The 13,097-nt window shown below is 32.3% G+C and overlaps 1 protein-coding gene across 1 annotated transcript in view; it reads right to left on the bottom strand.

Annotated features, from left to right (window-relative positions):
* LOC128558994 (uncharacterized) overlaps positions 1–13,097 on the bottom strand; it is a 42,458-nt gene that overhangs the window by 11,525 nt on the left and 17,836 nt on the right. The window contains exons 4-8 of the mRNA XM_053549633.1: positions 11,655–11,765; positions 10,676–10,761; positions 5,547–5,772; positions 3,767–3,873; positions 726–968 (exon numbers count right to left, since the gene is read on the bottom strand). Of these exons, the coding sequence (XP_053405608.1) occupies positions 726–968; positions 3,767–3,873; positions 5,547–5,772; positions 10,676–10,761; positions 11,655–11,765 (773 nt within the window). The remainder of the gene's footprint in view (positions 1–725; positions 969–3,766; positions 3,874–5,546; positions 5,773–10,675; positions 10,762–11,654; positions 11,766–13,097) is intronic.

Raw genomic sequence — 13,097 nt, 5'->3', positions numbered from 1 at the left:
CCAAAATTAAGAGATATAATTTGTCCAAAATTAAGATCATACTGTTTATTATTTAAGGCTTTAATCAAAGAGACTTGCGTTTAGCTATTTTATGAATTATCAAACAAATCATTCAATAATGGAGTATCATTTTGAAAATATAAGATACATACAAAAATTAAAATTTTAAAATCACTTCTAATTTTATTTATACAATGTATTTAGTTTAGTAAATAGTGCTGAGAAGTCAGCCATAAATGATTGTGAGAAATACTGCAATTAAAACTCTCTTATATGTATTTTCAATTCAGACAGTTGTGAAAAAGTACAATTTTAGCTCACTTATTGCATTGAATTAATCGCAGATCAATAAACATATTTTGAAATTAAAAAACAAAAATTGTACTTCAGTATAAACAGATCTAAAGTTATTTGAATTCCAAAACGTTTCTTACAAAGATTGCATTTTCATGGCATTTCGACGTATAGTCACCAAAATCTGTCGGAGGACAGAAATGTGACTAATATATTTATCAGTGTATATTAAGTCCAAGATGAAGTACTTTGAACTTCTTTGACCTTCCTTTAACATTATGGGACATTTAAGATATATATCATTGTAGTAACAAAGCGATAGACGTTATCGCTTTTTACCGAGTTAATCAAAGCTGGCATTAGCTTAAACAGAAAGAATGACTAAGATAAGTTAGCAATTTCATAATAATGTTACATATATAATGGACAACCTTTGTGTTTTCCTCCTTGATTCCTATAAGGACGTCTTCCATAATGACCCATTTTGCTGGGATATTCTCTCCCCAGTAGGACTGTTTCGAAGCTTCATCAAAGATATGTTTCCTAAGAGACTGAATATTTTCATCTTCCACAGTGTTGTCTAATAAAAAGTTCTCTGTGGTTAAATGACAACTTGCTGCCTTTTCAACCAGGAACTCTCTCAACGAACTGCAAGCGTCATCTGGGGAGATGTCCTTAAATCAGACAAACACTTTTCTTCCCTTTCGTGTAAGTAAATATGATACCGAAGATATATTAAATAGATTATATATACATTGTTTTGTGTATGATACCAAGAGGACCAAATGGTCCTATGTCGCTCACTTGAGAACAGCTGGAATGATCTTCCTGAAAATGACTGTAAACATTTTAGTAATGTTTCAAGAAAGAAACAAAAAGTGACATTCTGGCTGTTGCATTCTTTACCTTAAACCTACTGATCTGAAAAGTAAAATGTGTTGTCTACTCCATTTCGGCCGGTGTTGATTAACGGCTTCTCAACAAATACTCCGGGAACATTTTTCAATGTTGAGGCCTAAGTGACCTTGACATAATAGACATGGAAAGCATCCCCTAATCCAGGTTTTTCACAAGGTACTTCTTTGATTTGACAGGTTGACCTATTTTATGACCCAAGATGATTCTATTTGAACCTGGCCTAGAAAACAATTAGCAGGAACAAATTGCATGAATATCCAGTTTAAAGTGCAGCCGCTAACGCTTACACAAGGTATTTCTAAGATTTGAGCGGGTAACCAAGTTCTTGATCAATAAAACCTATATTTAAACATGACCCAGATCTCATCAAGACAAATATTCTGATATAATTTAATGAAAATCCAGTAAAAAAAGCCCATAATGCATAGTTTTTTCTTTCAATTGAACGAACGGGTGACCTAGTTTTTTATCAAAGATGACCCATATTTAAATCTGCCCTAGATTGCATCAATAGAAACATTTTGACCAAATTTAATGAATATCCTAGATTTCATCAAGGCAACCATTCTGATCAAACTTTATGAAGATCAGCCGAAAAATACAGCCTTTATCGTATACAAAAGAGATTTTCTTTGATTTGGCCAGGTGACCTAGTTTTTGATCCAACATAACCCATATTTAAACTTGACCCTTATTTCATCAAACCAAACATTTTTATCAAATTTTATGAACATCATGCCTAAAATGTAGCTCCTATTACATTCATACTTTTTCTGATAAAAATGCAGTCCTTATTACATACACAAGGTTTTATTGCATTTAACAAGTTGACCTAGTTTTTGACCCAAGATGATCCATATTCAACCTTGACCTAGATTCCATCAAGACAATTATTTTTGACTTAATTTCATGAAGATTAATTAAAACGTACAGCCACTATCGCATTAACAAGGTGTTTCTTTTATTTGACGTAGCGACCTTGTTTTCAATCCCAGATGATAAATATTCAAACCTGACCTAGATTTTATCTAGACATTCATTGTGATAAAATTTCATGTGAATCCGGTGTAATATGCAGTCACAAGATTTTTCTTTAATTTTACCTAATGACCTAGTTTTTTATTACAGATATCTCATATTCAAACTGGACCTAAATTTTATCAAGGCAATTGTTCTGATAAAATTTTAAGAAGATCAATTGAAAAATACAGCATCCGTCCTATACACAAGGTATTCCTTTCACTTGACCTAATGACCTAGTTTTGACCCCTGTTGACCAATATTCCAACTTGACCTAGATTTTATCAAAACTATTATCTTGACTAAAATTCATGAAGATCAATTGCAAAATACAGCCTCTATCGCATACACCAGCTAAATGTTGACAGACAGACGACGGACGCCAGACATCGAGCGATCACAATGGACATTGCTTAAGGCATCAAGGGCGATTGTTTTATCAAACTTATTTTACTCCTTATTAAATAATTTTAATTCGTATCATTATTGTTATAATTAAACGTAAGTTATCAGCGGATGAGACAAAATGAGAACATAACAAATTATGAAACTACATGTTATAATGTTATAGAAATCCATTTCTCTTTTGTAGCTTTCCTCGTTAGGACAATATGACGTCATGATGTCGTCTGATGGTAGTTGTACCAAATGTGTTAAATACTACTTAAACCACTGAAGATACAGACAATGCTTATTTCACATTTTAAATTCTAATTAACATTCATTCGTGAATATTGGATTTTACGTTTTCACATGTGAAAATGTTGCATATATTTTTTTGAATTGGTAACAGAAGGTTTGATTAACAATGGAACAAACGTCTGTCCCCCTTGAACATTTTGTATCATAACCGTAATTTTCCTACTGCTTTACACACGATAAAAAGAAAATATTCGAAATGGATGAGATGACACACATTTTTGCATAATTATGCACGATAGTAGTGTAAGTAACCTCCTCGACCAAACTGTTACTTGTTCGAGTGACATAATAACCGAACAACAAACAATACTTTTATTTTAGAGAAAACTGCTTAAGATATGTTAGTTCGATTATAACATAATATGAAAGGATTATCAACTACAACCGTAATGAATTCAAGATAATGAATCAATATATCAATAAAATATGCAAAAATAGATCCTTTAGAAGCAAAGAATGTAACCAAGAAGAACAATAGGAGACTCCGTTCAAGAGAGGTAATGAAATGTGCAACAATTCTTACGCCCCCTATTACCGGCTTAAGCGGAAATACTTTCAATTAACGAAGTACCAGATGTTTTCCTCGCAATCTATTGTTTACGTATTTCTTTTGTACGTAGTAAATCTATATATTCTAGTGTTTGGAAGAATAATTCGTCCAAAATATTCGCAATGTATGTATAGATATAAGTTAAAGTTGTAACAGGTGGTGATGAAATGCAAGAAATTATACGATGTACATAATGCAGTTAGAGTGCGCGTTATTCCTGGACCCTGAACAATACCTTGACCAAAAGCATATGAATGAATATTTTTAATAAACTTCGCATACCTTTTTTAACTGATCTGCAAAAGTGCCAACCAAAACAACAGGAGGTCCATTTTCTCCCTGATTACTACAAAACTCGTGTATCGAATTCAACCAGAAGTCAATATACTCTGAAATGTAGTTTATATTTTTCTGGTCTTGCTGACTTATGAAAATACAAAATCTCCATACTCTTAGCACGGGTTTAAATTTTTTTATATTATTACAAAATGAAATATGTTGCAATTAAAATCCAAAATGTGTAAACGAAATTTTTCTTTGGAAACGGATAAGCCACAATAACAGACGAAAATAATCTATATTAAACTAAGTTTTACTCTTCATTATCATACTCATAATGTTCTCTTCAAAAAGAAGTTGCCATGACTAGCTTTATAAAAAAAAAGAACTAGTGAAATTTTAATTTTGATTTAAAAGTCGTATTTAAGCTAATAGAAAACTTTTGTCCGAGTCATATGCATATAAAACTAACAAGAACTATAGTCGGCATATATCAATCAGTAATAAAATAAAACAGAAATCTGTAAAAAACGAGGTTGTGTGTTTACTTCCATAAGTAAAAACTCATACTGAGCAAATAAGTTGAGTTACCTATAACACCGAGCTAGAATATAAATTAGGTCATTTGCAAAAATCACCTGGTTGTTAGTCAACTTTATTAAGAGCTTAAACTAATCAACCAAGCACTACACAAATAATTACAAATTGTATAACATGTATTACTAAGTATTACATCATATAACTATATTTCAATATAAAATGAACTTTTTTTCCAAAAATATATATTTATTATTTATACCATTTGTTTATCTAGAATGTAGTATTCGGACAAATACGGTTGTGCCGTTTGCAGTCGGGCAAATTTAATTGAGGATGGTGTGTAATTATAGTAGAAAAAGTAACAGTGTTCCATCGATAGAACAAGTGTACACACTTATCAGCTTTGAGTCAGAAACAATTGTGTTGGTGCTGATTGGCTGTTTACTTTATAAACGAGAAGCACTTTTCACGTAAGCCTGAAAGCACAACTGCATTCGATTGCCATTTTTGATGCAATATCATTTAATTAAGAGATGCCTTACAAAGCTAGTTTCCTTATCTATATATAACCTTTCTGTCAAAATAATGTACAACGTTTTCATTGGCAGTCAATAGCTTGCCGATTTAAGGGCAAAAACGAGCTTAATACGGCTTCACCGAAAAAATGATATACTAAAGCGTTTAATTGATGTCGTACATAAAGCAAATATATGCCTTATATCGTTGTCATAATGCTGTTCGGTTTGCACTGTGAACACTCCGAAAACTGACGCCTGTCGGTCCGGTTTTCAGGCGAGTCAGGCATTCAGAGTCTTTACACACAGAGATACGGAATGCGTTACATGAATACATTTTTCTTGCACTGAATATTAATTTACACTAATTTAGGTCTAATAGTTTAAGAAATACTTTAAAATTTGTATAACTTATCTAATATTTTTGAACATTACATACATACCATTTTGTTTCGGAAAGTTGAAGCAAATATTTCGATCTAACGATTAATTGTTTGCTTGATACCGAAATGCCGAAATCCTGCATAACAAAGAATCCAAGTATATTTAATCTCTCAAAATAAAGATCGTTTTTGTTTCTTTCCATACTTTGTTAATGCCAACTTCTACACCAAGAGTCATTGGTGGATAAGAATCGACATCCATTTTCACCTATTCGTGTCCGTTTATGGTCAACATACATTGTTTACTTTTAATTCCAATACTACCTATATACAAAATCCTCTAACCTGAGACTTTGCAATTTTTCTCTCCTCTGCAGTCTGTATGCCAAGGATCGTCATCAACTGTATCATCTATGTGCTTGGAAATATTTGTCACTAGCAGGTAGATCGCTCGGCGAGAGAAAAAAGCCTGGTGGGTTGCATAAAACACATTCTGTCCGGCAAAGTCCCACAAAGACAGGTCGGATGCTTCCAAATGCTCTTTGTCGACTTGTACATTTTCTATCAGTTTCTTATTTTTGAGGAAATAAAAAAAGCAATATATTACAACATAACAATATTTTGACACTGGTTTGGAAGAAATGCCCTTTTGAGTGGCAACAATAACAGAAATAAAATGAAAAAAAAAGAATTTTTTTTTCTACTGACAAATAGACATATCTTTCATAAGCCTTATAAGGGATAATAATAACAATCTTTGAAAGGATTACCGGTCAGGAACAAACCTTACTCCTATTCAATCTTGACCCTGAATAAAACATTACCGACATTTTTCCAATGCAAACCTAACTTTTAAAAATTTAACAAGAGAGCAATGTCCTTCTACAGCTTAAATGAATTTTACAGCACAAGCATGAAAACCAAGCTCTTTACAGTTAAGGCAGTTGAGCAGTTTAAGAGGAAATTTTTAAATTAAATTCAACGTATTTAGATCTACGAAATAAATTCTGAAGTTAAGATTTTAAAAATATTTTGCAACTTTAATGGCAAAAATACTTCAAAATAGAAAGAACAAAAGTTGGGGTCACCGCGCACCTGAGAGATTTGTTAAAAACATGTTGAAAACAGGTCAATTTTGATATGTTTTTCGTTTTGTTTTAATTTATATTATTTAGATCATACAAAATGTTATCTTGAAAACTTTGTAATAGCTTATCATTATATGTATCAGTCAGTAAAATATTAAAACCAAACCTGATTTACTTTAATAGATATTTGAAATTACCTAACCCTACCTCATTGTAATTTAGCCAAATGCCAGCCAAAATTAATGATGATTTTCTTTTGCAAAAAGGAAGAATTTGTTTGGTTATATGTTACATTATTAGCTATATTTTGATTATTAAGCATTAACTTTTGGCAAAACATTTGTTAGAAAGCAATAATTGAAGAAACATTATTTTTTCAAAATGGCAGATATCCTGAAAAAAAACGCTTGTACATCCTTAAGCTACTAACATATGTGTGATCGCACTATCTGCTTCTAGTACTGAAAATCAGCTGGAAATACTTGCACTAGACACTAAACAAAAGGATACTTGCACAGAACCATTGGGATAATGTTGTCCAATATATCTGATGTATGTCAGTAGGAAAGTTTTCATCAAATCTAATCACATTCACAAGAAATATTGTTTTTGATATAATGACCACCAAAACAGCACAAAACAATGAAAACCTAAACTAGGACAAAGGATATTTAACTATTGTCAAATGTTGTTGGTATCGTTTTAATCTGTCACGTTAACATCGTTTTGATAATTTCAACTATAAATGTTTCTTAAGTTGTAAAATAAAATTTCCGTTTAAGAAGGTGGTTTACTTATTCTTTCATTACAATTACAATCAATGCTTTCTGATACTTTTTAAAATTATATGTAACATATGTATCAGCCCATTTGTGACCCTAAAGTAGGGCCCGATAACAGTTCATTATATAACACATAAATCTCTGATGGAACTATATTACTGACTTTTCCGTCAGTAAAAAAAATGACATCTGGAAGATGGTCGAAAAATATAGACTACAATTTTTCATCTCTATGCCTGATAATTATTGATAGCTACGTATGTATAAATGAACTGGTGTGAAGCATTTAACATATGCTAAGATTAACATATGCCAAGATATGTAAATAATGCAGTGAAATACTAAACATTTTGTCTACTGACTACTGTTGATGTCTGCTGACACTTAATGCTATTTAAGTATACACTGGGCAACTTCATTAACAGGTACCATTAAACACACACTTTATCAAGTAGCGTCCATAACGTATGCATCAATTTGCACCATTTTGATGACTGGAAAATGTTAAACAGTAATGTGCAAGTTGCAAGTATGGCCGTGTACACTCTTGCTTCATGAATTAGATATTTAGATAATATTCAACGGTGCTCACTATGGAACACCCATATATGCAACATAAGTGACATTAAGTGTTCAACATTTTATAAAAGCTAACTTACCTTAAGCCTTCTTTAATGTTTTTCATAATATGGAATTATTATTTCTTAGCCATGGCCTATGAGATATATGAAATTTAATACAAACTTTACTTTATTCTTAGTTAAAGTGTACATTCATGTATAGTGTAAAAATCACCAAGAAAAAGTGGAGAACAGTATAGATCAAATAACGCAATATTAGCTTTAACTGTAAGGAATTTCAATTTCCCTACTCACTTTATGTACACTACTGCATCATGAAAAGCCACAAATCGACAAAAATATGGCATATACATAAATGCCCATACACTATATATTAATTTCAAATAAAAATAACTTATGACTGTGTGTTCTATTTACAATGTAATAACAAACATGAAATTGCTTATCTCAACCGTTATTTTTCAAGATTGATTTAGTATATTTCAGGTAAAAAAATAATAATACACGATAAAATAGTAACAAAGTAACATAACAAAGGACATCCATTGTATGCGCTCGTGAAAATATTCGAAATTTTCTCACTTCTCCATATTCACTCAAAACAAACAAAATTTCTGATTATTTTATGCTTAATTACGTTGAAATGTGCACTTTACAAACAAATTTTTATCTCAGCGCGGGAAACAGGCGCGCATCAACAGATATGACGTCAGACGTGTTGTGACGTTAGAAAGACGCACACAACAAAGTTCCATTTAATTTTATTTCTGGATGCATAACGTTATGAAATTCTCATTAAGTAAAATAATTTGAATCGAGAAATATACTAGAATGAACAAAGCACGACTACAATTTTCATCCTGTTTTAAGGAAATAATTCAAAATTCATACAACATGTACAAGTAGATCGGAGCTATATCTCAGTGTGAAAATATAGATCTCATATTTTCACAGTGTGAGTGATGAGATATAAAATATTTAACTGATAGAATACAGTATTTCATTAGTTAGAATAAAATAAAACTTCTTACTATTTAGATGATGTAGTTTGAAACTCAGTAATGTTAAGGGAAATTAGCGAATATTAATATTTATATTTTGGCGGCCATCTTGGACGTGAAATCTTGGATTTCTCAAACTCTGCAACCAGATCGAACAAAAGTTCCTGAAACTAGAGACCCTGACAAACATTTTGGTATATAAACCGTTTTGTTGCAATACGTGGACCAGTTCGGTGCTCTTAATCTCGATAGTTTTGCAGCACTATTCCTCATTAGAATTACTAAACCGAAATATTACTATTGTTAGTAACAGTGACCCCTCTTTCAACCCAGAGCTAGTTCTTGATATATATTTAGATGTCATATGGTCTAGGTCAGTTACTAATTCTCGTTTATGGATGAAAACATTAGTAAGAATTGACGTACAGTCACCAAAGTTGTAATAACAAGAATATATTATTTAGGCCGAGGAAGGCATTTACTATTCAACCTTGCTAAGTCAAAGTTTGTTGTATTTTTCTAAGAAGTTCACTAAGTCATTTACAAAACTTTCTAAGGTTTGCATTGACAGTCTAAACATGTAATTAGAACCGTAAGAACTGACTTGTTTAGCAAAAGTTTTTCAAACAGTTCTTGGTGAGAAGTGTATTAGGTTTTTTAGCCCTAACTCTAGCGGTCCCTAAAATGGTTTAGAAAAAAACACATTCTAACACGACTGAGAGAGAGCTTGGCCAAGAATGCTATATGTTGACTTTAGTTAAGGACGCATTAAGCCATTCAAGAAAGAAGATTTGTCTACGTTTTATATTTGTGGCAATGCTAGCCCGTGAAAGAGGTCAATTGTCTTCATTTGAAAACAAATTAAGAGATGATTTGCACTTGGCAACGCAAAAAACATAATGTGAAAAAATTACCCATATCTACAGAAGAGTATTAGTGCCAGGTACGATTTTCTATTAACTCGAAATTTCGAGTTAGTAACTCGAAATTTCGACTTACGTAACTTGAAATTTCGAGTTAGAGTTAATAAGCCGAAATTTCGAGTTAATAAGTCGAAATTATGAGTTAAAAAGTCGAAATTGCGAGTGACATAAGTCGAAAATTCGAGTTACTAACCCGAAATGTAATGGACGACATTTGACTCTTCGAAGTGGGATCATCTCTCTGCACATCCATATATTGTATCGAACATGTAGGGACTTGAACATGTACTACCATACATCAATGTATGTCCTATTATAGCCTCTAGAGCTACTCCAGATTTCAAACTGTATACAGGATATATACCCTCATTTACATGTATAGTATGTTCATGTGGTAGGGGCTCGAACTAGGTCGAAAACCTTCCAGATATGGTCAAAATAGTGAAATGTTCTAAGTTTGAATACTTCCCGGTCACCTCGTATGACCTCTCCTCAAAATCTAGAACTGTCCAGGTACCAACTCTTGGTCAGACACATAACTACACTTTCATTTAGGGTATGTCTATATGTCATTTACATATGGGCTAAAACTAGGTCGAAAACATTCCAGACTTAAACATGATTTAGGCACCTGAGGTCTTATGGGAAGTCGCCATATGACCTATAATTGTGTCGGTGCGGCGTTAAACCCAACAAAGTCAATAAATTAATAAACATTGTTTAAATAGTGATATTTTCAATGAGCAAACGCTACCCGGTCATCTTAATTATATGACCCTTTAGGGCTACACAATGGATACACCAGGTAGATAATCTTGGCCAGGAACTATACATCAACGTGAACTATTGTAGTTAGTTACTCGAAATTTCGAGTAATTAAGTAGAAATGTCGAGTTAATAAATAACATACACCTAGCACTAATGCTCTTTCGTACATATCGGACATTATGCGTTGTATATTGAAATGTGCATAAACTACAGCATTGCAAACTTAAATTTAGGTTTTATACTTGCATTCGTGGAAAACCGTTTTTAAAACAATTCTATTTCTCTAATTACAGTGTCATGATATAGGAAACCGTAAAACGTGAATGCTCACCTTCAAATGACTCATGATCTGTGTATCCTCCCCTTCAAGTGATTCGGCATTTTTTCTTACAGATTCAAGGTGAGAAACTTTGCTCACTGATGCATAAATATGAGAAATGTTTAATATTTCACATGCAATTTAAGATACAATTCATCGGCAATTGACACTTGTTGTTTGTCTCGTTTAATTACTCATGTTACGTGTCAAATGAAAATAGTCACTAATTATTTATGTTTCATGTTCATTATACATTTATAAATCATTTAAATGTTTATCTTCGATGTTTCAGATGTATGTGTTTTTATGTTTAAACTGATACAGTTGATACATCAAGGACAAGTGAAGACGATTTCACTAAACACATTGAAGCAGGGTGAGAAAGCTACATATCATTTAGGATAAATTACATGAAAAGTATCTAGCATTGAAATAGCTGTCTTAACCAATATCAAAATCAAGTTTTAGGAACAAAAATTTCTTGAATTGTACTACAATCACAAAACCGATATATCAGACTATAATAAAGGCTAAAATCAGTAGTGTAACCACCAAACTATAAATAACAGGAATATTTTATTAACAAATAGCAGTTTCTATAATGGTAAAATGTATAGGTTTTTACCTAGCTTTTGCCTAGCACCTAGTTCGTAAGAAGATCTTACCTTGGTTAGCTTATGATAATATATCGGGTAAATTTTTAATATTCAAGGCAGCCAGGATGAAGAGATTATACTTTAAGTTTGATAAAAATTGTAACTTCGAATCGGTAAAGAAATATATCTTAATAGCACTGTAACATTCACTATCAATTTGGATCTGTCATACTACACAACATCAATGCATATATACCTATAAGACATGACAAAAAGGGTGACCTACAACGTAAGACATAAATACATTGTGTATATTAGGTAATTTTCTAGAAAATGTTTTAGCAATTTGCTTTTACAAAGTTAAATAAGTGCTGAAAATAAGTTGTATGAAATACCTGTTTGAATTCTAGAATAAATTTCTACTTCTACACTGTCTTCTATTTCGGCAACTGGATGTTCAGCAGGTGTTGTTTGTTCATGCGCCTTATCTACATCCAAACTGGAATCTAAATTTCGTTATGGAGAAATAAGACGCAGTAACACATCGTTTTTTTTTCTTCGATAATTAGTTTTTAAAAATCGATTAGCCTGACATCTGTGTATATTTATTACTTGTTATGATTTATCTAAAATAATGTAAAATAAATGCAGATTAGTCTTAAAGATTAACCATGAAAATAAAATTAGTAAATTTTCTTTGATCTTGGTCTTACATGTAAAATTTGTTTTTTCTTAATTCTATTTTTACTCCTTAAAGATTATGTTTATAACTAGATGCCCACGGGCAACATGTCGAGCCCGTCAGCTGTCAAAAGGACTAGGGGGTGCTCATGACACCCTGTCTCAATGAGGCAAACATTTATGCCAAATAAAAAATGATTGCAAAAAGTTACAATATAAGTTATTTATAGTAAAAAAGGGAAGTAAGTCTTTTAAAATATCTAAGTCCACACAAAAATCCTTACCAGTAGAGATAGGTCAAAATACACTCAAAATTGGATGTAACATGTACATTGTACTACAGAAAAGTGGTCTTGATTTTTTCCTACGACCAGTAATAAAAAAAAATACAATATAAGCGGTTTATAGTAACAACAAAGGGAAGTAATTCTAGGTTCTTAAACATGACACTTTGTCTCATGATGGTGAACAACTGTGCCAAGTTACATCAAAATCCCTCTATGCATGAAAAAGAAATGCTCCGGACAAAGTCATTCTTGTATCTGACCTTTGACCTCTAAGTGTGACCTTGACCTTATGCCTAGTGTCCTTGTTCTTGCGCATGACACTTCGTCACATGGTTGTGAACATTTATGTCAAGTTACATCAAAATCCCTCCATGCATGAAGAAGAAATGCTCCGGACAAAGTCATTATTGAATTTAACCTTTGACCTCCGAGTGTGGCCTTGACCTTTAAGATAGGAACCTGCGGTTTGCACATGACACTCCGTCTCACTGAGGTTAACATTTATGCCAAATATAAACAAGATTGTTTAATGCATGTCAAAGTTATGGTTCAGACAAACAAATCCGGACGGACGCACACGCACGCACGCACAAACGCACGCACAAACACCCAACAGCCATTTGGACAACTATGTCCTCGCTTCTGCAAGCTGGCTCGACAAAAATCGTTAATTTGTTAAGAAGACTTAGATACATTTAAAGAACTAACACATTTATTGTTTCCTTACATGAACGTTTTAAATATAGGTATCTCACTTGCGATGTACATCTAAATGTCAAACTTTATACAACGTATGACATCGCAAATACAGTACACAATACCTCGTCTCTGTTAAGCAATTAATCGAAGCTTTCTTTATGAAAATTCTTT

Source organism: Mercenaria mercenaria, chromosome 8, assembly GCF_021730395.1.
Source record: "Mercenaria mercenaria strain notata chromosome 8, MADL_Memer_1, whole genome shotgun sequence".
NCBI lineage: Eukaryota > Metazoa > Mollusca > Bivalvia > Venerida > Veneridae > Mercenaria > Mercenaria mercenaria.
This window is presented reverse-complemented; position numbering and strand designations above follow the sequence as displayed.